This window comes from Rousettus aegyptiacus, unplaced genomic scaffold (assembly GCF_014176215.1).
Source record: "Rousettus aegyptiacus isolate mRouAeg1 unplaced genomic scaffold, mRouAeg1.p scaffold_m13_p_18, whole genome shotgun sequence".
Classification (NCBI taxonomy): domain Eukaryota; kingdom Metazoa; phylum Chordata; class Mammalia; order Chiroptera; family Pteropodidae; genus Rousettus; species Rousettus aegyptiacus.
Genome location: NW_023416293.1, coordinates 19180419 through 19206198, shown reverse-complemented (window position 1 = coordinate 19206198; position 25780 = coordinate 19180419). Strand labels below are relative to the sequence as shown.

The following is a 25780-nucleotide window of genomic DNA, read 5'->3' as shown; positions in this document are numbered from 1 at the left end:
CAATTTATCCATATCGCACGTTCATGTGGTCAAACTCTGGATTTTAATGAGGAATTTTAGAAAACGTTACCTTTGGATTCCAGTTCCACTTTCTTTTTCTTTGCCCATATGTTATGGTAGTTTTCAGCCATCATTTCTGCCATCGCCTTAAGTGAGCAAAATATTTAGCAAGTAAAGTTATATTTTACGTAGAAAAGGATAACTTTGTTCTCCAACATGTAATAGGCAGATATGCTTTAAATTAATGAATCATAGCATGTTGGTGCTAAAACACATCCAGAAGACAATCAAATACAACTGCCTTTACTGGAAACTGATCCCAGAGAATTGTAACAACTGTGAAACTATGCAGAGGTGATTTAATGGGAATGGTCACTGTTATTTTTAATGTTTAAAGACATGTTTTATTAATTCAATAATGACAGTTCAAATTAGCTATGGGCTTTAACCGAAAAAAATATTTATAAGCTCTTATTTTAATTTCCAAAGTCTTAGAAGATGATCTAAACCTTATTAAACATTGAATGTAGAGAACATTAGACAGTCTAGATCAATGTTTGTCCCAAACTAGGTGAGACCTTGAATGAGCCCTATTAATCTTTCTGCAGACTTCTGGATTTTGACAAAATTCCCTCCAAGATTCCTTTCATTTCCGACTTTTAAGTTTATGTCATTATTTTAATACATTCACTCAGGAGCAATGACAAAACGCAAGCCAAACATTTAACAACAGACTTTTTTCTTTACTTATTTATCTTGGAATAATACTAACAATATCAATATTATTGTTTGATCATTATATTGACCTGTTAATTTGTGTCCCATGGCAACAAATTTTATCTTACGTTCAAATCAGCCATTTCACAGTACATTTCTAGTGACAAAGAAGGAGAGGATGGAGCAAGCAAAATGCTATCAGTTTTCCCAATAAACAACTAAAAACACACATTCGCTAAAGAGTAATGGGGACTATCCTTGAGCTGAGCATTATTAGTCACTAATTTATTCTCTTCTCACACATGGCTACTTAATGATTTCAGGATATCAAAGAGCTTTGATTTAATGAATATTATCTTCAAAGAAAACACGTTATCTCAAAGAAACATCTTAGAAAAAGTTATATCGACTCTTATAGCATTAAAAATTTAGGACACATAATCTATAAATTCCATGACCCATTATATGATCACCACATTCAGACGATTCATGCTACAAAACATGCTTTTTAAAAGTAAAAGTTGCAGAATCCTCCCAAGAGCTACTAGCACTTACATGCAGATCTCTAGACAGCGTGACGTTGCTCATGTCGATGGCCCGGGGACTGTAACCGTGGGCAGCATCCACAGAGACCTGGATAATTTACATGAAAAAGGTAGAATTTCATTAAAACATCCAGTGGAGAGAGACTTAAGGACTATTTTAGAAATAAAGGTAAACGATCTTCTAAACATAGTGTTTCCTCAGGTGAAACTGGTACCTACATAGTTTTCACAAACGTATTTAGCACATCAAATTATATTTGGGTGTCTGACAAGTATTCACGACAGAAAAATAATTCCCAGCATCTCAAGGATCACCAATCTCAAAAGCTCATAATCAAAATTCAACAGATTGTGCAGTGAATCAAAGATTCTTAAATATTTCCTCAGTCAAAGGAGCATTCATTGTAGTCTTGAATTCCTCACAATTATAATTGGCTGCAATGAACTTACTCTTCTACAAGCAAATGGCAATTAATCAAAGAGGTCAATATTTACAAATGGTCAATGTTTATAAATGTCTTTGTGGCTAAATGTTAAGATAAAATATAACTTTACTTTTAAACGTTTAACACAGTATTCAATGATTTACAAAGATATCCTCAATAACCACGGGTTTCCTTAATTTCTAATTTTTGGCATTTAAAAAATATATCTTCTCATCAACTGTAAAATAATTCCACTGTCCCACTCTCAAAACACTTTCCTCCCAGCGGCATATTAAGTGGCAGTGTATTATATAACTGAGCTCTGGTCCACGCTTTTAAGTCTAAAATTACATCTTGATATATTTCACAGTTTATTCATATTATATAAAATGTGTCATATATATTCACAATGTATTTATATTATTATATTTCATATGTATATTCTCTTGTTAGGGATGGATAAACAAACAAAAATAAATAAAATGTATACTGTAGTTCAGATCTGTACTTGTAAAACCCTGGCTTCTGCAACTTCACACTGCTCATCTAATAATGGAATATGTAATAAGGGAATAACTTTCAAAATCACATTTTTTCCCTCCTTGATATATTTCTGAAAAACTTAAGCCTTAGAGAGCATAGGTCACTTACCCAAAGTCACAGAGCTGAAAACTGGGCGGACAGGACCCCCACCCAGGTGTGACCACAGGTCTGCTTCTTTCTTGCTGTCGCCTCTGCTACCCACAGTTCAGCGTGATGTTTCTCCCCCCACTAATCCACTGTAACTGCCCTCTGAAGTGTCATCTTTCCAAGACTCTAGCTTCGAAGTCCTCGTCAAGCTGGTCCTTCTCGATTGGACACCGCTAACCTCTCCTTGCAGCCCCTTCCTTCAGACGCCACGAAGCCCCTCCTGGCTCCCCACTCCCCTCTGTGACTTCTGTACCTCAGGTTCCAACTCGGGCTCCACTTCCATAAATCACTTTTAAGTATTTGTCACTTATTTATTTCTTTATTCTAAACACTTTCTCTAGGTGTCCATATTCATACCTACTTTAGATATTTAACTGCCTGCCACCGAGAGCAACTCCTGCACTTTGTAACCATATGAGGACAAATTAACCAATCAGCCCATGCCAAAGAAGTTCTATATAAACAATGTTGCAACTGAGCTTGGGGCCCAGATCTTCAGAGCACTAGCGCCTCTGGGACTGCCAACGTAATAAACCTGAGTTCTCCAACTCTGAGTGCTGCCTGGTTTCTCGCTGGTCTGATTTTTGCAAATTTTCTGCAACACAGTGACTGGAGATCAGCTTTGGGAGCCATAACGCAGCCTTACACAGCATCTAAAATCAAAGTCGCCATTCTCTCTGTGCTGTTCCCCAGCACTGCCATGCTCCTGCCACCACTCACACAACCACCCACGGCAGCCCAACCCAGCCCACACTGTCACCTAGGAGCACTCCTTGTCTGCTGGCATCTCATCACAAATCCTGTCTCTTCTACTTGAAAAATACCTCTGGGATACAGCCGCTTCCCTCCACTTCTATCGTCTTTGCTCTAATTCAGATAGCCAATGTTCTTGCTTTTGTGGGATGTCTGCAATATCCTTGCAAAGAGGTTGCTTTCTGCCTTCCATCTCTCCCTTCTTTATTCATTGTCCATTCTGTCATCAGAATTATATATCCAGAATATTTATTTTGTTATTCCTGAGTTATAAATCATCACACTATAAAGATCCACGGGCACAGGCTGGCTCGCGTTCATCATGCATTCCCAGAGCCTGGCACTGCCATCTTCCACCAACTTTAGGATTAAAAATGATTTCCAATCTTACAGGTTTTGAAATATGGGAAATATGTATCTTAAAATGGATAAAAAATAAATAATATTTAGACTCTATAAATTCTGTTGACTAAAGGAATAAAATAGAACTGATATCGATAACTTTATTCATTCCTAAAATAAAATTCCACTATTTAATATCTTCTTAGACTATGTTCCTTATACAACTGACATTTATAGCCTTTCAGGTTGAGATTAAATTATTGAGGCTGGTTCAGAGAATGTGAGTAGATATTTGTTTATTCAGGGGCAGATTCTTTTTGTGTTTTCATGACCTCTTTCTCTATTTTACATACACAAAAATCAAAAGACCAGCCAGGCCTTCTATGCTGGCAGGTCACCGGAACACACGCCATCTCTGAACAAGAAGCTATACTGTTAACTTAGTGGATTCTAGTCTGATGAGTGATAGCAACAGCAGTAACCACCACCCTGTGAATGGTTCCATGCGAGACACGTAAATTAACATATATAATTTTTAAAACAGCTCTGAAAAATAGCTATTCTTTTTTTTTTACTACTTTAAAATGAGTAAAAAAAAAAAAAAAAAAGAGGTTTGGAAGAATTATAGCACACAAACCCCTTAGAATGGCCCATGCCCTGTGTGATGTGGTCCCAGGCCCTCTCTGCCCTCTCACTACTCACACAGCCCCAGTCTCACTAGCTCACGTGGCCCCTCACACGTGCCAGGCCACGCTCACAATACAGCCCGTGGGCAACACCTGGAGCATCCTTCCCCTGTGGAGCTTCCGCACCTCTTCCAGGCCTCTATTCAGTTCGCCTCCTCTATGAAGCCTTCTTTGACTGCCCTGCACACATCTCATCCCTGACGCTCCCCGACCCCACCCCTGCCCTCCCAATCTGCCTTTCCATGCTGTCCTCTTTTTCCTATACTATTTATCATGTTTTACCATAGCACGTAATTTACAGATAGCTATTATTTATTTTTCCCACTGGAGTTAAAGCTCCATGAAAATAGAACTTGTGTCTATTTTGTTCACTGACCTATCTGAAAAGTTTGGAATAATGACCGGCACACAGCAGGTACTCAGTTAATATCTGCTGAAGGAATGAATGAACAATCCCTCTCTCCTCACATGTACTTAGCTCTAGACGAGTAATGCCTTCCCTCCCCAGCCCCGGCCCCAGGCTCAGCCTCCGGCCTCCGCCACGCGGCGCCTCCCAGCCTCGCGGGAGCCTGGGCCGGGCTCGAGCCCGCTCACAGGTCTCAAAAAAGGAACGTACCCTTTTCCCCTTCTAAACTCTCTTTATCTTTAAGAATTTTTGTTTATTTGCTTTGGAAAGCGAGAGAATGAAATGAAAGATTGAAAGTGTCTGAAGCGGCGCCGGGGGCTGCGCGCGGGGCCCACCTGGCTGGTCTGCGAGATGCGGCGCGTGCGGCTGTACAGCGCCATGCTGTCGCCCTCGCGCGTGCGCGCCACCCTCCAGCCCCACGCCAGCATCGTCTTCAGGGACTCCTTGATGGGCCAGCGATAGATTTCTTTTTCCTAGAGACAAAAAAGGAAGAAAAGATAAAGTGGCGGGGGAATATTACGAATCCAAATGAAATTGAAAAAATATTCAATGTTTTATTTTAATAGATTGCCTTCGCTTTGAAAAAAAAAATTGACGGGCATCGTTTATTTAAAACTGAAAGAGTAAAAATTCTGAAACAGGGAGAGTGAGTGGAGACCCCGCTCGGCCGACGCGACCAACGCGACCCCGCCGCCGGCGGCACCGGGCTGTCCTCCCACGGCGCCCAGCGCCGCGCGCTGCAGGCGGGACCGACACGCGGAAACGCAGCCAGGGAGCAGCGCTGCCTGCGCGAACGCGCGACGGGTCTCCTCCTCCCGTCTCAGCGCGCACAGAGGCGACTCCTCCCCGCAGGCACCACGCCAGAAAGTCTTTTTCACTTCGTTTGTCAAGATACTCATCTCCCCACAGGAAGTAAATATGTAAAGTTATAAACAATAGTATTAAAATATTACTTCAATTTCCCTCATCGAGAAACTCTTAAGAAAATTTTCTAAAGTCCTTAAAAATACGGGACAGGAATAAAATTCAAAAGGGAACAGAAAAATATCAAGTAGAGACTAGAAGAACCAATTAGGTACAGACAGGAAATAAGAATTGAGAGAAAAAGATGATAAAAAGGGACCTCTGAGGAAAAAAACATGGCGCAGATGACAGAGGCTCTGCTCGTCCCTCTGGCGACCCAATCAAAGTCGTGGCGGAAACCGGGAGCAGCGGCAAGGAAAAGGCTCCCGGGGTCCAGATGAACAAGGCGCAGGACCAGGGAGAAGCCCAGGGCAGCGCCGCAGGGAGGAGGGGGCGGGGCCGCGGGGCTGCCGGGTCCCCAGCGGAGGAGGCTGCGGCGGCCACGGTGCCTCTTAAAGGGGCCGCGTCCGCGCACGGACTCTCGCGGTGACGCACCTGCTCGCTCTGAGCACCAGTGCCGGTTCCGCTGTGCACTGGGCACACCGGGAATTTACAGGGGGGACACTGTGGAGTGAGGGCCGAAGCGAGACTCGCTCTGCACAGAAGTGCCGGCGGTGTCCACTGTTCCCTGCTGAGCCCTCCCCCCTCCCAGTGCAGGGACACAGCGCCGCCACAGCCTTAAGTCATCAAACGCGATAACAGAGGTCGCTCTGTCCAGAGGATTCCCTGAAACCCACCTCCCCCAACTCCGGCCCCACCCAAGCCACATCCAGGTGTGTCCTCTGCGAGTCAGATGCTCCTTGCTGAGCAGCGCCTAGACTCACACTGGGGGCAGCTGGCCTCAGTTCTGGTGTGGCCTTTCGAGGCATCTATAAGCACAGCATCTGTGGATTGCTTGCTGATTCTTAACAGGTGGCCCCAGAGGGGCAGAGGTTGGGACTAATTCTGGCCTGCAGCTGAACCCCTCTCAGGACTGTGCCACTGGACACCTACTTCACAAATCTACACTAAGAAGACCGAAAGACTTAGGAGCTTTGCTTAGTGCATAGAAACAGATTTGAAAAGACAGCCAAAATGGGAAGACAAAGAAGCAGAAACCATATTGAGGGAACAGAACAGAGATCTAGATATAATAGAGTCATGCAACTTAACAGACGCAGAGTTCAAAACACTGGTTATAAAGATGCCCAATGAACTTTTGGGAAATGTAGATAAATTCAGCAAAGAGATTGAAAAAAAATGCATAAAAATGGCAATGGAAATTAAAAAAGGGAACCAGTCTGAAATGAAAAACACATATTAAATGGAATAAACAAAGGAATAAACAATGGACCAAACAAAGTGAATAAAGAAAAGGATCAAATGCCCTATCTAGAGGATGAGAAAGCCAAGGACACTCAATCAGAATGGAAAGAGATAAAATGGCAAGACTATAAAAATAATTTAAGGAGCATATGGGACACTATTAAGGGTCCAAATATCTGTCTGATCGGCATAACTGAAGAATATCAAGATGCTGAACAGCTGTTTGAAGAAATAATGATGGAAAACTTCCCTAACCTGGTGAAGGAAATGGACATAAAACCGCAGGAAGCTCAGAGAATTCCAAAAATCAGGGATCTAAAGAGGCCCACACCAATACAAATCATAATTTAAATGCCAAAAGTTAAATACAAAGAAAGAATATTAAAAACAGCAAGAGAAAAACAGATAATTACTTATAAGGGAATCACCATGAGACTAACAGCTGATTTCTCAAAAGAAACTATGCAGGACATAAGGGCCTGGCAAAAAATATTTGACAGGATGAAGGCCCAGGATCTACAACTGAGAATAATTTAGCCAGCAAAGCTATCATTTAGAGTTGAAGGACAAATAAAGAGCTTCCCAGACAAAAATAAGCTAAAGGAATTTATCACCACCAAGCCAGTATTACAGGAAATGTTGGAAGGACTTCTTTAAAAAGGAAAAACATGTATCAAAAACAGGAATAAAGAATGGTAACAACTACATTCCTATCAGTAAGTACCTTAAATGGAAAAGAATTAAATGCTCCAACCAAAAGATAGAGTGGCTGAATGGATAAGAAAATAAGACCCCATATGCTGCCTACAAGAGACTTACTTCAGATTAAAAGACACAAACTAAAAGGAAGGGGATGGAAAAAGATATTGCTTTGAAGGACCTAGAAGGCTTTTAAATCAGACACAGAAAGATAAACACTATATGATTTCACTTATATGCAGAATCTAAGGAATGAAAAGAACAAACTAATCAAAAACAGGCTAATCAAAAAATATAGTGGACAATTTGGTGATAGACAGAGGGGACGGGGGTTTGAGGGGCTGGGAGAACGGGGTGAAGGTTTAAAGAAGTACAAATTAGTAGCTGATGGATGGTCACAGGAATGGGGAGCACGGCATAAGGAATGCAGCCGGCAGTAATATGTTGGCTAGGTGGAGGGCCAGGGAAGGGAGGAAGCAATTCGGGAGATCGTTTTTTGAACTATATAGATGTCTAACCAATGTACTGTATACTTGAAATTAATTAAAATAAATAAATTTTTATAAAAGGGACCTTGGAATAAAAGTAAAAGTACATACAGATTTTAATAAGAAATTAAATAACAAAGAAACATTTTTTAAATTAATACTATATGACTTAAAAAAAAACCCATCACCTTTTCAGATAATAACTTATATGGCTTCATTAATGGCTGAACTTTAGATGAGTCTGAATATATTTCTCCATAAATCCATCCATTTGCCAACTAAAAAAAAAAGAAACATCAAAATTGCTTTTCGTGTATTAATTTTAGATGTGTTCAAGTGTGTGCTTGAATAAATAAATCTAAAACAAACCAAGATAAGGATTAAGTTTTGAATTTTATCGATGATAAGCCAATATAAAAAGTTTCCATCCTAACCAATGTTGTTTTGAGTAATCACCTGGAACAAATCTTTCTACCCAGAGATTCAGAGCACCCGGCCTTCCTTAAACAGACCAGGTCTGTGGCTGTGTCAATAAGGTCCACCACCCACCCTGACTCAGGAGAAGTCAGCAAAAGGTGACAGGGCCAGCCCCTCTGATGCGCATTCTGTCACCTCCTGGGACCCTACCTGTGGCATGTGTGTGAACGTTCCTTTGAAAGAGGGACTCTGGAGCAGCTGTTTCATTTAAAAGCTTCCTGAAAAATGCTGCTCGTTCTACCCACATCTAAACTCAATTCTCTCCCAACACGGTCATTCCGAATTATTCCGCCCATACAAGTTGGTATTTACCGCCGTCTCCCCGAATCGTTTCATGTCTGCCCACAGAATGTGGGTCGTGAGAAGGGGCACAACTCGGCACTGCCTTCGTGTAAACGTGCTCTGCGCCACCGCCCCACCATCTTACAAACCGGCAGAGCCTTTACTTAAAACAGACACCTAACTCTTACTGGCATACCAATAATCAATTAAATGGCTGAACAAAGAGCCGCCTGCTAAAGTTTCTTTAAAATATTTCTGGGCCCAGAGTCACCATGTTTTCCTGAAGCACTTGATGATTATTACCTGTTATTCCCACGAACGTGTGTTTAGAAACTATACTTATGATTTAATTCATAAGTTTTTAAATTCTTAAACCTGTGCTTTTTATGTACACAAGCATCCTTATTCACGTGCGTATCACATGTGGATTAGTGGCAGGACTAAATGTTATGCTAGCAAGTCATTACGAAAAGGGCTCTCCTGGTCTCCAGAGACCTGCCACAGCCAGCACTGGCGCGGTGACCAGGCCACGTGCTCGGGACTGAATCAGAGGGCAGCCGTCCGGCATTACCTTGTCCATGGACCACTTGTCGTGGGAGTGTTCCGCGTACTTGTTAATAAAGTACTCCAGCTTCTCAGGAATTGTAATACTGCAACAGAAACAGAGGACAGGGCTGATTTTCGCAGGAGGTACAGGGACTCACACTCATAATTTATTCACAGGTTATGACCACTTAGATCGCATTTAATGCATAACTGTTAAAAATTCACTTTACCAAGGTATTGCTTTTCCATATTATAGAAACAATATAAGAAAAGTCAGATAATGTTCTACCTCATGTTGATTCATACTTTATGTCTTAATATGAGTTATATAATAAAATTATACATAGTATAAATATAAGTAATTAAAATGTATTCAAAGATAAAAACAATAGATTATGCCAAAAAGTTTTTAAAAACCTAAATCAAGATATGGTGATATGGTTAGACGCAACAAGCTTAAGATACACTTCTCTCCTATATTCATTTGAAGTTCTTTTTTGACTCTTTTGTCTTTTTTGCAACCACTCTAAATGAGTAAAAGATGGTTGGAATGTGACCTGTTACATGATTTAAGTGTACTAAAATTTTAAATGAACTTCATACATTAGTGTTAATGATTTTAATTACGAATGGTCTATACATACCACTCTATCATTGCTAACATGGACTATAGGGAAAAGTAATTAAGCAACTCATGCTTTATGATTTTGATCACGTTTATTCTTGATTCTTTTTATGTTTAAACATTCAGTCTCTTAAACAGATGCTGAGGGCACGCGACTGATGACCAAGTCTGATGGTAAATGTAAGACTTGCGAATATTGAATGTATCTATGGATGGATATTCACAGATTCTATTTATTAATAACGGATTCTATTCATTAATAAATATTACTTGTTAATGCAATTAATTTTGAGCAATCAGATGGTTTACTGTCCTTTTCCAACAATGTTATCAGTCAGTAATTGAACTAAAGGACACATACACAACACACATTTTATCTGCAGGTAAGCTGTCGCACGACATTCTAACTGCATGCTGACTTCCCACAAATATTCTCATTGGCTACCCCCGTCACCTGCACGCTGTGCTTTGCGTGCTGAACTCCAGCGGCACCCCTGGGCCTGGCTGGATGCGGCGTCGTGAGGGGACGCCTGCGGCTCGCAGGAACAGCGCCGCGCTGCATGCTGGGAGCATCCAGGGCAAAGATGCTGCACAGAGGCGGGCTGTAATCACTCATCAACACTGAGGGTAAATTTTCAACTAAGTATAACTGACATACTTTCTTGATTCTCATTATTTTAGATGTTGACTTGTGGTTACACACAGAGAACCCTGGTTATATGAAGAGTACCCTAGAAGGTACCCCTTGTTTACTTCTGATATTTGTGCACACATTTTCACTACTACTAACCCGTCATCAAGGAAAGGGACTCCTATTAAAAGGATACCAATTCAAAGGGGGTATGGGTTAGAGGAAGTTCACTGTGGTACCTTATTCGATTTCAGACTTCACACACCATTTACAATAAAAATCTGCTGCAATAGAAAGAGTCCGTACTTTGAGGTATCAACAGGCTGTGGGTTAAAGTTCCCTTCGGAATCCATTGACGACTGTTTTTCCATCATGCTGACATAATTGGACTCCATGTAGTCTGGAGGCAAAGCTCCTGCAACTGCGCTCAGACACGGCAGTGCCAGTTTGAAAAGTTCTTGTTCATATTTCTGAGAAGAAATAGAGGACCAAAAAAAAAAAAATATATATATATATACACACACACACACACACACACACATATGTGTGTGTGTATATATATTATATATGTATATATATGCATATATATATATAATGTGACTTTAGCAAAAGTTGTCGACATGATCCCTGTGGCTGATAAGATGTCAGAGGAAATCTGGATTACGCTGGCCCAACAACATGCTAGCAGATTCTTTCTCCAGAAAATGGAACACAGAGCCTGAAACTGCTCAAACAGGAGAGAAGCTGAAGATAGATTCACTACGGTTGCAGTGTAGAAGAATAAAATCTTTGCCCCTCTAAAAACTTATTCTTCGCTATTTGAAAGGATGCGAACGTGAACACAAGCGTGAGCCCGGCCAGTGAGGACTGTGGGGGTCGCTGGTGCACATGGTGCGGACCACGCAACGACACCACCGACAGGACAGCATCCTGTGAGTCGGAAGCTGCGACTGCCCCGCACGCTTTACGGAGCCATGAAAAACAACATTCTGAACTGGGAAAGAAATGCTAGAGGAAATATGTATAATCAAACTTTCTGGGAAGAGGTATTTGTATATTGCCTATATCATTAGTTAAATTTGTATTTAAAGATATTTTTAAAAATCAAAACTAGCAAGTATTTAAAAGTTGTCCCACTTTAATCATTTAATTTTAAATCAATGTTGTAAATTCCTCTAAAGATACTTTCTACATATTATTTTTAAAGGACTCTGTTTATCAAAGACAACTAAGCAAGAAGCAGCATCCTTAAGTAGCCTCTAAATGAAATCACAGATAAATGTCCCCTATTACATAGCAAACTTCTCCAGTCATCTAATAATGTCTGAGACTCAAACTGATTTTGATTAAGTAATTTAAGCAGAAGCATACAAAACATGCTGTTCTGCTTTTCTCTGAAATGCGACCATCTAGCCTTCTGCGAGCGTATGAACTGTCCATCACAAAATCGGAAACTAGAGGGGAGTGGCATGTGAATGGTGGCTCCGAGCAGGGCTGCTGAAGTCTCCAAACCAGCTATGCCAGTGAGGCCGATGGATGTTATAATTTCATGAGATTTAACATTTAATATTTTTTATATTTCATAAAACATCTTCAGGTTTTATAAGATTGGGGCGATGACTAGGAAGAGTTTGAATCCTAAGTCCAAATGCCCCAGAAACTTATCATCCCGTGTGTGTAATTCCCTAAAATGCTGAAGCATTTTAAATTCCAAAAGTGTTACGAACACAAGGTACACAGCAATCGTGAAAAGTCAACATTAGCTGCATTCTCAAATGTGCTATAAATTGAGGAAAGAGAAGAAACAGAAAACTCTCTCAGTCTTGTTAAGTAAGTCTTATCAAAAATCTATGGCTTTTTAATTATTTTATCACACAAATAGACCCACAAAAATACTGACTTACCTTTTGAGACAGGGCGTCGAAAATGCCCCAGAACAACTTTCTTGATAAATGAAGTTCTTCTTCTGAGGCAGCTCCAAAGTTTCCCCACCCTCCAGGCAGGCAGTAATATTTCCAGCACCTTTCATAATGATTTGTCAGCAGCTAGGTGGGAAATTAATTTTAAAAGCAATGAGCGAAAGACGCCTTTTAGATTTTTTCCATTTTTCCCATGTGTCTTTCTACTACCATGTAATGCGAGTCAACAGAAATGAAACTGTTCAATCCTTATGAATTATTTTGGAGAAAACATGGTAACGTGTATACTGTGTCTCTTCAAAATTCAACACTTATCACCATGTGAAGACCAAATACCCAATTTTACAAATAACTGCATCCTGCATAGCATTCTCTGTGAGGCGGCAGGGTTTCCCATGTATCCCTGAGTTCTACTTTAGTTGCTGTCATTTACTTGCAATTTTATGAACCATCATCTCCTGGGATCCATGCATGTAACAGAGGGACTGGTGCCAGGGTGACCCCAAGCACAAGTTAGAATCTCTAGAATGTGGCACCTGAAATCTGGACTCAAAGGGAAATATACCTCTGAATACTTTTGCTTCCTCTCTGCCTATCCTTCGTCACTACCTACCCTTTACAATTTGCTTCAGAACTTATGTCTCTAAGTAAACCTCCCAAACTGCCCTAAGAATTTCTTTATAGTTCTTTGGTGGTTATGGATACAACTTATTATCTTACTGCATATCTATGTTACTTCTCCAGTTTTGCTATAAATATATATATATATTTTTTTATCCAGGACTAGACTGGAGTTCAAAGAACAGAATCTTTCAATTAACTCTTTGGATAATTTATTCTTGATCTGTAACTAATATATTCACAACTATTTGCCAACTTAATAAAATGATCTTTATGAATCGACTGCAAAATTTTGGACTCTCTTTTCTCTAAGGAGAAAGATAAGTTGGTAAGATTTATAGAATAGCAGATTGAAAGCTAACCACATCTCTTACTGTAGAAACATTTCTTCTAGTTTGGTCTCCTTTTCCAGTTACAAAACACATACCCAATTTAGGAATCTCAAATGATGAAATACCGAGATTGAATTTGCTTGGATTAACTTAAAAATATCTGTAATGCAAAAATTTTGTCACACAAAGTGCCACTCTCTCTTTTTTTCAGGTATCTTCCAGTTCATCTATATCAAGAGAATTCTGTACGACAAGTCCCCCACGTGGCCGTGGCCGTGGCCATGGCCATAACCGTGGCCTCCACGCACAGACCATGCTGCTAGTCCGCATCGTAACCCGGAGTCTGCCCTGGAACAGCAGACACAGGAAAACGCCCACAAGGCAGTAACGCGGCACGGGCTGCACCGCTCATGAACGGACGCGTGAAGCTGGGCAGAGAGTGCCAGGGACCCTCCCCGCTCTGTGACAAACTGTGGCTGTCTGTACAGAAAGGTATCTTTCTACCTGTTGACATGATATTTGGAAAGTGTCATTATATTGTCAACTTAGAAAATGCTGTGTGTGTGTGTGTGTGTGTGTGTTTTCAATGTCATTGTGCATTTTTGAAAACGTTGTTTTTGAAGCCTGCTCCCTCCCAGTACACCAGGCCTGTTACCATGTTTCCCAGCCTGAGAATTTCTTGGCTCACCTTTTCCTTGTGGCCCATTTGTTCCTATCGATTTCATTTCCACTGACAGCAACTCAATCTCAGGATTTCTATGGTATTTTATTACTTGTTCATTTTTGTTATAGCTATACTTGTATGTCGATTTCGATAACCAGAAGAAACCTTCCAGCATCAAAGATCAAACACGCTGTATCTAAGAGATGTACATGTTGCAACAGGAAAAAGTCAAAGGACCCAGTAATTGAATGACTGCAAATGTTTCCTCCACTTACCTTCAGTGGCATCTTTGCATGTTCATTTAATAACGGGACATCAAATACTAATCTTCTGAGTAAGTGCTGCATCATAGAAGGTCTCAGTTGGCTGGTGGGACAGAGCTAATTTTAATAACTGAGAGAAATGTGTCTAAACTAAGCAGATAATTCATTAGACTAAATTAAATACGCCAAGCACGTGTGTATGTGTGTGTGTGTGTATATATATATATATATACACACACACACACACACACCTCTCTTTAGAGGACGCCAAGTGTAGGAGCTCCCAATCCAAAGATTAAGCGGTGGTTGCATAATTTTTAAGAGGTTACGTTCCCAGCTCCTCTGTACTCAGGCCTGAAGGCCAGTCCTTGCTCACCACAGGAAAGGCTCCTCTTCTGCCCTGTCACTGCCGACACGTACAACTGCAGCCCCTGCTGCTTCTGCTAATTTAGTAAATGCTCCCTCCCCCGACCCCAACTCTGAGGGATGGGGGGCGTGGGGGGGGCGGGTGAGTGGTCCACAGTGACCAGACCAGAAGCAGAAAATAGAGTGGGCGAGCAGGAGGGAGAAAACGGCCGAGGCAGAAATTCTGCCGAGAGGAAGGGAAAGGCGCCTAACACGTGGTGAACAGCCACTGCGTCAGGCAGTCCTGGGTGCGTCACCCCACTTGGTATGTAGGAAGGTCTGAGAGAGATTTTGATTTTGTATTTTGATTCCATTTCATAGAATTTTAGGGTCAGGGAAGTGGTAGACTATGCTAATTTTTCACCTCCCTCGGTCCCATCTGGCTCCAAACCCGCCGTGAGTGAAAGCCTTCCCTTTGCCCGCGCTCCGCCAGGGTGTAAGCCTTCACCGCCAAGGGCCGCTGCCCAAGTGGGAAGCAGCCACCATCCTCGCTGGGGGCCAGAGAAATCATTCCTTTCGCTGTCAGAACTTCAGAGGGAGGAGACACGTTTCTGGTTTTCATGGGAAGACATGTGAACACTTCTACCCGCAGGAAGCGGTTTTCCAGGCGGAAAGCGACAGCCAGCATTCACTGCTGCCACCATAAGTAATGCTTTACACTGTCTCGTTTATTTATATTTAATAAGTCTCTTTTCCTTTTCTCTTCCGGAAAGGGAGTTAAAACTACTGTATGCACTCAGAAAGGGAGAATCTATCCATCGTACACTGAAGTGGCAGGGGCTCCTCACAGAGGCCTCGCCCACAGCATCCAGAGCAGCACACCTGGTCCAGCGCGGCACCCAAGGCTGCACCCAACACTGCCCCCTGGCGGAGTCTGGAGGAACGCTCCTGAACCTGCCTGACCAGGGCTCTGACAAGGCTCACCTTAGTATACAGAGCTACCTAAGATGAGTTAATTGGTTGGTACAGAAACTGTTTCCAAAATTCATAACAATCTGTCAAGGGCCACACAGTAAATTCTCTTTCTTAAAGAAAAGACTTGGTGTAGCGTGAGTTGCCTACTTACCCACAAATAGAGAGTAGACAAACTTCTATGGAATCCCGCTGGGCTTTGGTCAGCGAGCAGCCCTTAGAAAGCCTGTACACGGTGTGAAGTAACGAGTCGATGAGGGACGCATGGTGCTCTGTGCCGGCAAAAAGAGGGGCACATCTCGTCAGCAGAGGCAGCACGGCCGTGCACAAGTACCGATTCAGGGCCAAGGCCATGTCCGTGGCACTCAACGCGGCCTAAAAAGGAATCGCAGAGTAGAAAGTCGTTCGCGTCTGGCAGCGGACAGCGTGCATGGGATCAACACGTCATTTTACTATCTAGAAAGCGAGAAAAATGTGAAAACTGGAAATGTGTTCCTCACTTATGTCTTTCCCTGTGCTTCATATGATTTTTTACCAAGACAATTAAGTTTCTGTTGCTTATAAAAACATTGAAATGAAGTGATATCTATTTCCCCAAAAAGCCCAAGAGCCAAGAGGTGCATGGTCTATAACGAAATATCAGTAGCAGGATGAACGAAAGATGAAAACACTAATGATACCAAGACTGGGAGTACATCATTCAGGGAGGAAAGAAAAGGAGCTCATCCTCTAACAGATCTCATATTCCTCAATTATTTCTGAGTTCTACGTAATATTATTTATATTTCTAGTCATTTCCATCAGCACCAATAATATGGTGTCAACTATACTATTTAGGCTCAGAATTTCAGGTGAACACACCCAAAGAAACAAGAAATTTTAGTTTCATTTTCATGATTCTCCTCTCATGGCTTTTGTGAAAGAGCTATTCTCAATTCAAGCCCTGTTTTCCTCCAAAATCAAAAAGATCCATTTAGCTGAGAATAAAGGGAGGTATTACAGCTACTGGGTAACACGTTAAGTTAGGGCTTATTCCAGAATGTCTCAAACGGCAGAACATTTTCACTGATAATGGCGGGTTCCCAATGTGCATCACTGGCCACACGGGACAGCGCTTAACCAACTGCATGTTAACAAACCAAGACGCCGAAACAACATTGTGCCTAACTTGACACAGCAATGCCCACTAAACCTTGTTAATACTTTAATTGCTGTTACTGAGAAGCATAATTGTTTAGGTCAAGTTACAGACTAACAGGAGCCACCGGAACCTCCTGAGGGTGACATGGACTTATTGTCCTCCGTGGCCCCTGATCAGAATCCTCATCTTACCCTCGCCAGTTTTCTCCACTATTCAATGAATTCCTTGAAGACACAGTATATTTTATTTTCTGTTTCTCCACTGCTTGCCTAAAAATACAATAGGCATTCAACACACGTTTAGTGATAGTAAGTGAACGAATGAGTCTGTCTGTGCAAGACTGTGATAAACCAGACACTGATGAGTCCAAGGTCACGGAGGCTGGCTGTTCAGGTCCTTACCGTGTCTAAAGAAGCAGCAGCTCGGAGATCTGGCAGAAAGCCAACCTCTAGCAGATGCAGGAGGAAATCCTGAACCTCAATCCCATAGACCCTGTCAAGGAACAAAACCATGGCTGCCTTGTGATCTGGGCAAAACCCCGCAGACATGTCAGGCTCCACCACATTCCCATCTAAAAGAGAGAAGGCGACATGTTGGAGTCAACGGCCACGCCATCACGAGGTGCATCACGAACGGCTACTACCCAGCCTCCTTATGTTCTACATAAAGCTATCGGTCAAAGGGTTTCTGTTCTTCTACTGCTCATAAGGAAGCGCTGGGAACTAGCTCAGGAAACACGGCAGTGCGATTTAAAGCCAAGGCCATTTAAATATTATTTGCACATCCATGTGTTAACTGCATACATGGTAAGGACATAACCTGACGTCAGATGCTGAGAAGGAAACAAAAAAGCATCCAAAATCCACATCGTGAAATTAGAAATAAACAGCATCAAAAATTAAAATGTAAAGGTTTTCACTCTTTTAAAGAATGAGAGCCTCCTTTAAACATTAATAAAACTCATTTACCCCAATGTGGTAATTATTGTACATTTACATCTTTATGGATGAGATAATCACAAAACAATAAAATGATTCTATGAAACCAGTTTGACTTTCAAATGAAATACATTTCGTTAATCATAGAATTAACAATTAAAACATATTTGAGTCATACTATTTTCTCTATAAACAGTCAGTATTGATCCCATATTGTAACTCTGTAGATTTATAAGTCGAGGACCATTAATATGAGAAATTATGGGACTATGTGCTGATTTAAAATATTGAGGAAATGAAACCTTTCCTGTTTGACTATGCGATAATTATGCCAACTGCTCCTGAAAACACACTGTTAAGATTCTACATCACAGAATCATTAGTGACGATGCAACATTAAAGAAAGAAGGATCCAGGGAAAGACGATGCATGCAGAACCATCCCGAAAGAAAAAGGCACAACGTTTTTGTTTTCATTCTTAGTCAATGAATGAAGTTGATATTTAAATCATGAAACTAAACAAACTAATGTGTTTAGGGAAAGTAAGTTAAAGGCTAATCTTAAATAGCTTCCATTCCTTATAATTGTAATAATACCTAACAAACCTAATACCGTCCTGCCAACAGGGACAGTGACAGCAATAGCAAATCTTGTGGTTTGTGTGGCGTCCGGCACAGGAAGGCGGCAGATACAACCACACAGCACCCGCAAGCCCACTGTGATGTCGGTACATCACACTCACTGAACTGAAGATGACAGCTAACCTTCAGGCAAGTTAAATAGCTCGCCCCGGGTTACATGCCTAGTAACTGGCCAAGTTCGATCTCAACCAATTAAAGTTGGATTTAATATCCAACCAAAGCCAAATTAATGCCAAGTGTTAAAGCAGTATGCTGTACTTTTCAATTAAAAATCTATATGAGATTCCAGTTTGATTCTCCTAAAAATCGTAATAGGGAATTTAAATTTATTATATTCTATAACTTTAACATCTAGTTGAACATAAGGAAACTGTGAGCAACTCACTAATCCTAAAATAAGACTGGTGTTTTGAACACTCATTCAAGTTCATGTTGAGGAATGCTACAACTGCATCTGCTGGGACTCGAGACTCATCCACCTGCTACCTGCTGCTCTCTTCCCATCAACTCCTTAAACAACTGGAGACAACAAACGGGATGAACTGCGTCCTCCCAGACATCTGGGGTTTGCACTGGAGGGAGGGGGGCTGTGGGACCTGCAGTGTCCACCCTCCCACGGCCACCGCCCGGGGTCCGACCATCCTGCCTGGGGCCAGAGCTGCAGGGCAGCGCCTCTGCTTCTGAAGACACACGCCTGTCCGCGAGGCTTCTGAGCCCCGCCCACTCACTGCTGTCCTGCACCACACCCCAGTTCTAGAGTAAGTGTGATAAAAAGGTCTGCGGAAGCCTTAGCTAACACCGAGTGGGGTGGAGGGTGAACTTCACATACTAAATACAGAACATGTAGTGATAACTATTAGTGATAATCAGCGATGCCTGAAGAATCAACTGATTCGTCACTGAAACATAAATATTGATGAATTAAGTGTTAAAGCTGGTTTAAATGGATATCACAGAAAAATAAAAATATACAGGTTTCTGTCTATAGTTTCTGTAAAAGGAAAACGGCAAAAGAAAAATGTAGAAATTTAACCATGACTAGTGGATTGCATTCTAAAATTAGTTTCATTGTGTTTGTGACCAGTCACACTCACTCACACTCTCTCTCTCTCACACACACACCCTTTAAATCCCAAAGCAGACAACATATCTCGCCTATTTATGAAGAAAATGCATACATCATAAAATAATATTCTTATAGCACAACTAAGCAGAACAGGAAAGAAACCAGTGCGAAAAACCTTGAAGGCTGGTGAAGGCAGATAATTGGAGGAAAGTGCAGAGGTGCAGCAAGACCCTGGCGCAGGGCTGGAAGGGGTGTCTGGACGCTCACGGCCCATGTTCTTGGCTCTTATTACCGCTTTTGCCTTAACATTCAGCACTTCTCGATTCACTAACCTGCGTGTCACTGGTATTATTATCTTTATCCTGACATGTCAATTTTGTGGCTTAAAAGGTGAGGAAAAGATATTTTACTTAAGTAAATGACTATGAGTTAGAAGAGAGGTAAAAAAAAAAAAGGAAGATGAGGATAATGTGCATATACACAAGAAAAAAAAGTGCTTAAAGTAGAGAAAACAAAAAGCTATGGGACAAATTTGAAGTCCAGCCTTCCCTAAAATTATAACGAGTGCTCAATTATTATAGCCACTATGTCACCTGGAGGATTTGGCTTTGTGAGAACAGCACACATGAACTTCGCTTTTCACAATCTTACGCTGACGAGGCCGAGCTACCGTCAGTGGCCATTTGCCATTTCCACTGCAGTCTGGGGCAGTGCAGGGAACCCCTGTGGCTGTGGACCAAGGCCCTGCCGCCGGCCCCAAAGCCAAGCGTCCTCCTTCCCTGCGTCCACCCTGGGCGGGACAGTGAGGGGACAGTGCTGGGCACTTACACAGAGAGCAGGCTGATTTCGAGTTAATACTGGAAAACCACTCCTGAGCGGTTTCTTAACCAAAGGGGACATGTTGGAAAAGGACAATAAATATTTGGTCAAAATGGGAAAAAAAAATCTTTTTAGAATTTTCTCCTTACTCTTGGAAAGAGCACTTCTTTTAACACACTGGGAATTTTCAAATCTCTAAGTTAAAGAAAGCTATGATCACTGTTTTGGGGGGTGGGGTGGGAAAGCATTATAAGAAAGTAATGATGAAAATTATCAAAAAGAGTAAATTAAGGAATTGTGGAGGAGAAACACAGGGAGGAATGGGGACCAAAGACCACCGGGAGAGAAATGAGATAAGACTGGTGCTCACTTCCTGATCACGATCACGGTTATTTAAAAACCATTAGAATAGAAAATAGTTTAAAAAATAATGTACTTTATGTAGATCTTTTGTTTTAAAGAAACGTAAGCAGTGACCCTATACTTCAGAGAGAAAAATGTTGAGAACTGATAATACACATTACCATCCAACGTCCTACTGAACTACGAGAAGCCAGAGCGGGTCTTACCCTTGGCTACCGTTGGCATCTGGAAGGCGATGCTGATTACGCCCACCAAATCTCCCAGGGGAATCAGAGATCTCAAAATAGATCTGATCCTGATGGCTTCTCCCTTACCAGCATGAATCAACTGCAGGAGGAAAAATAAAGGCATATTAGAATAACTTGGTCAAATTAATGTTATAGTTCTGTCCAGAAAACTGAGATATGGGAATCCAAGTCTAAAATAATTCTCTGTTACGTGTACGTATTAAAATAAATCCTGCTCAGAAACTGTTGTTTCAGGCTACCAGGAAGACGTTTACTTCCTCGCCCAGCTCCACTGACATCAGCACATGCCGAGTTCTTTACTACGGTCTAGGCCAGCTGGTTTATTCATTACAACAATAGTTTTTATCCTGTTGAGGGTGTTAAAATCTATGGAGAATCTGATGAGTCTATTAATGCTTATTTCCCAAAATTACATATAAATATCCATGCACAACACGAGCTATAACACAAAGGAAAAATTAAGAACAGAAAATATACTAAAATTTATGATTGATATAGCCCCCCTCTTGCTTTGTGCTGAAAATATAATCGTATTTCTATCCGTATTCCACAACTTCATCCAAGGACGGGCTTACAATATGGAGGTGAACATGAATCTAACAAGTATGTTGGACCCCTGCAGGCCCCTGGAATGTTACAAGACAAGGCTCTCACGCCATCCAGACTGTGAGCCGGTCCTGGGGACAGGCTGCAGGCTTCAGGGCTGGGGTGCTTGTGTTCCCTTCACTGGGGTGCCACCTGTAGGAGGTCCCCAACCAGTGGTTCCTGAGATGGATAAATTTCAGAAGGGCCAAGTTAGTCTCTTACTAAGTCACTAAGATTTCTCTCCCCCCTTCACATAAAAGAACAAAAATCTTCTGTTCATTGGCATAATTTCTCTCTTGGACCTTTCACTTTAACAGGAAAGAGAACATTGGAATCATAAAGTTCTATCTACAATCACCTCTGCCATACAGATTTTTGACAATCTATTCACATGATGAAAATCTCATTAGTAGGTTACGTTTTCACAAAAATCAGACTCTAGGTTATCTAACATTCTGATATTTTTCCATCCTGTAACTCCTCTGTATTTATATCAAGAAAGCAAGAAAGTTTTAACCAACAGATGTGAGATTCACCCCCTCCCTGCCAAAAACAAACAAACAAACAAACAAAAAGAACAAAAACCCCACAGGTGTTAAGTGGGGAAGCAAGTCCTCGGGCTTCCTGCTCAGACCTGTCCTGAGTGTGCCTAACCCCAGTGTTACCTCAGCGTGCTCAGACTCTGTTATTTTCCACCAACAGGCCCTGAGACTAATTTTATGAGCCCTGGCAAGTATTTTTTAAATGAATATAACAGAATGAAACATAACAGCTTGGAATAAAATAGAGAAGAAAATGCCAGGCTGTACTTCGAAGTAAAAGTATTATTCGATAAAACTTCAATTTTATCCTGGTCAAAAAGGTTAGGGAAAACTCACGATCGGGGCTGAAGAGCTCGTTCCTCCCCCTCGCCTGCTCCCGCCCCTGTCCCCTAACGCAGGGGCCGGCACGAGCGCCCTTCACGGGGACCAGGCATCGTAGCAGGACACGGCAGGACCATGGTGGGACTGCGGCGGCCGCTTCCCGCTCAGGCTACCGCAGGAGAGGCCTGCACGCGGCAGGTGCGGGCCACATGCGCTTTAGAGACTTACAGGCCACGTGATGGTGCCCGAGTCTCGCTGCTGATTTTTATGACCCACAAGGCACCTCCGCCCACACGGCAGTCAGGCTGCAGCGTCATTTTTAGCGGGGGTCGCGGGTGCCGCGGGTGCGGGTGTCGCTGCGACCCGCACAGCCACGGGAGGCAGCGCATACGCAGATGAGCCGCGACGGCGCCGGCGCCCGACACGTACGTGCATCTCGGGAGCGCAGCGTCCCAGCAGGTCGATCAGAGCTGCGTAAAAGGTCATGATGGCGTTCCCCATGTGGATAGTGTCGTCCTCCTCCTCCTCCGCGTCACTTTCACGGATTAGTCCAACGAGGCAGAAAGCAAAGCAAACAGAATAAAGTGGCATTGCGGGTTCGCTACACGCTTCTCAGAGCAAAGGGAACACACATTCATTCTGCCTCTTCTGATGCTTTCGTGTATGTGTGTAACTTACAGCTGGCCTTTTAAAGCAAAGTAACAATGGGCTGAAGACCAGATTTGAGACTCCATCACCAACAACATGTGTGTGGGAACTTTAAGATTCCCTTCAAAAGGCGAAAAGAATTGCCTTGAGAGACAAACCCGGTGGCCCTGGAAGGCCCTGTCGTTCCTCCTTCGGCAGCTCGGCAGTGGGCTGCGCAGGCCAGACTCAGAGGCCCGCAGAGTGACAGCGCCTCACCAACAACGTTGTGTCCAGCGCGCCAGGCGGGTCCGGGTCCCCCCTCCCCGCCCCCGCAGCCCCAAGCGCATGCGCACTGGTGCTGCTGGGCCGGGGCCCTCATGACATCCTTTCTATCACCTGGGGAAAGCGGGGCTCCCCACCCTAAGCTGACTGACAGATGCGCTGCCTGCTCACGGCACTCCCCCAGCCTGGAGCCGGCCTCGGAGTGGACAGAACACCTGCGCCCGGCCGCGGGGGCGAGGACGAGGGTCGGCAGGGCCAGCCCTCCCATCAGCCCCACGTTACTCTCCCAGCGGGGCTAGTGGTGTGGGTGCGTGACCTCCTGGTGGGACATTCGTCTCCACGGATTAAATGGAAAGCCACGTGCCCAGCCAGATTCATTTATGTCCCTGCTGAAACCAGGTTTTAACCACATACCCTAAGGAAAACTGTAAGGTGGCTAGTGGCTCCCGTACCTGTCACCGGTGCCTTAACCAAGCCCCTCACTCCTAGAATGACAAAGTCCCCGTTTCAGACTTTAACAGCACATTCTCTTGGTAAAGATCTCTTTCTCACTACTGTCACGAAAACTCATGCTAGCTAGATTCCCACTAAACTCTAATTTCGAAGGCTCCCCTGCCATCATTTGGGATAACTGTACTTGCCACAGCCCCCTAGAGAAAGTCACAAAATACATTTCCTCCTACGACCTAAATTTCTCTCTAATAAAGCCACACAATATGCCTCATGTCTCTCGTTGTTCACTCAACCTATTCCAGCAGCAAATTCCATCCATTCTTCCAAGTCTAATGCATTTGATTTTCAAGGGAAGGAATCATGAGTACCAGTTAACAATGAAAATTATGTTTTGCAAAATTTCCAGTCAAGTAGCACAATTTACTCTATATTAGACCTACGGGGTTTTCGCGGATTCGCTGGTTGGCGAGGGTCCGTCTCGAGAAGGGTCCTCCGCTATCCGGATGGCTTCCTCCATGGCGGCGAGAAGCCCGGCCCCGCCCTCCCCTCGCAGAGCCGGGCCGAAGCACTCAGGCCGCCGGATGAGCAGCCTCACCACGACGTTGGCGTTCTCCTCCACACTCTCCCCTAAAGCCAGAAGGGAACGTGAGCACACGAACGCGCCATGTGGCCCCCCAAACATGCAAACGCTACACTATGCATCCGTATTTAAAGAGAAGTGACTGAAGCCAACAAACATGGTTGTATGTACACGAGACAGCCAATTTCTATTCTTGCACTTAAAATTTTCAAAGTAAAGAAAAGCATTATAGAGGCATAAACGTCATTTTTGTTAATTCGTGATTTGTAATCTGAAGCCATAATCTTAGGTATTATTAGAATGCAACTATAAAACTTATAATGTATGCGTCTAAAATTTTAATTTACTAATGAATTATAACATAACTATCAAAACAAATATTATAAAATAGTTACTGTAGAAAACTGATTATGAAATAGTCAATCTACTAATATTTACTTTATGAAAGTGCTGGGATATGTAATTATTTTATATAGCTATTTTTAAGAAGTTTTAATAATGCCCAAAAAGAACCCCATAAGCAATCGGTCCTACCATTACAGAAGACAGCAAATCTGAGGAAGTCGAGGTACCGCTCCCCTTCCACTGGGTTCCAGCCAATGTCTGGGTACCCCTTACACACCAGCATCTGGCAACTCTGCAGTCCACAGCCAGCCAGATACCGAACGACCTACGAACAGGACGGCGAGCACAAGCATTACCCCTGGGGCGAGAAGTAAGATGCTCACACGAGACATGAAGAGTGAGGCTCTCAGACAGAGGCTTAAAACAAAGACAGGTCTGTGAGTGATTTTCAGTCTCATGAGAACTCCTGTGAACTCCCATTAGTAAACCCTTAGCATTAAGAAATATTCAAAAATTGTAACAAAGTGCTATTGTAATAAAAATATTTATGAACCAACTCAATGAAAGAAAAATATTCCTAAATCTCATATCATTTAATTTGTGACTTTTACTGAAAAAATAAATCACAATATTTGTTAAACTTCAAAAATGTCTAATGACCTCTGTCTGGCCCATCTGAGATATTGAAAGATCCTTCTAAGATGCAAAGATACTTTAAAGAAATGAATTATATTGAAAATGACATTATCAGTTTAACAGGGAAGGGCCACACAGAGAAAAGAGAAGACTAAGCTGAGAGTCCAATGCCCTTGGGTTCACATTTGACCTGCATTGCTTCTTGGATCATTTTGACCAAGTGACTTAACTTTTTACACAGTTTCACCATCCATTAAATTTGGGATAGTACTGCTTACCTTTTAGTACTATTGAATTTAACACAAAATTTCTGCTTAGTTTTGCCTTTTAAAATATTATTTTTATAAGAATGTTGGCCCTCTAAGATATTTCATAACTGATCCAGTTTTAAAAGAAACCCCTAAAGTAGCCATTATCAATGGTAGTAGATTGTTAGAGAACTTATCAAACGAACTGTTACACCCAGCTCAAGTTAAATCGGCCTTAAAAAGAAATAAGAAATACAGCTAAAAATACTTATATCACCTTTCCTAAGGTATAATTTATCTACAACAAGC

General features: G+C 42.4%; 1 protein-coding gene across 7 annotated transcripts in view; it reads right to left on the bottom strand.

The window, feature by feature from the left end:
• Nucleotides 1-25780, bottom strand: part of RYR2 (ryanodine receptor 2) — a 525506-nt gene that overhangs the window by 115389 nt on the left and 384337 nt on the right. For all 7 annotated transcript variants that reach the window (XM_036235620.1, XM_036235621.1, XM_036235624.1 and 4 more), the window contains 14 exons: nt 24777-24912; nt 24103-24289; nt 22730-22835; nt 20811-20931; nt 17179-17348; nt 15791-16011; nt 14332-14422; nt 12425-12565; nt 10827-10990; nt 9290-9368; nt 8148-8237; nt 4900-5037; nt 1273-1350; nt 71-146 (listed from right to left, as the gene is read on the bottom strand). In XM_036235620.1, coding sequence (XP_036091513.1) covers nt 71-146; nt 1273-1350; nt 4900-5037; nt 8148-8237; nt 9290-9368; nt 10827-10990; nt 12425-12565; nt 14332-14422; nt 15791-16011; nt 17179-17348; nt 20811-20931; nt 22730-22835; nt 24103-24289; nt 24777-24912 — 1798 coding nt within the window. The remainder of the gene's footprint in view (nt 1-70; nt 147-1272; nt 1351-4899; nt 5038-8147; nt 8238-9289; nt 9369-10826; nt 10991-12424; nt 12566-14331; nt 14423-15790; nt 16012-17178; nt 17349-20810; nt 20932-22729; nt 22836-24102; nt 24290-24776; nt 24913-25780) is intronic.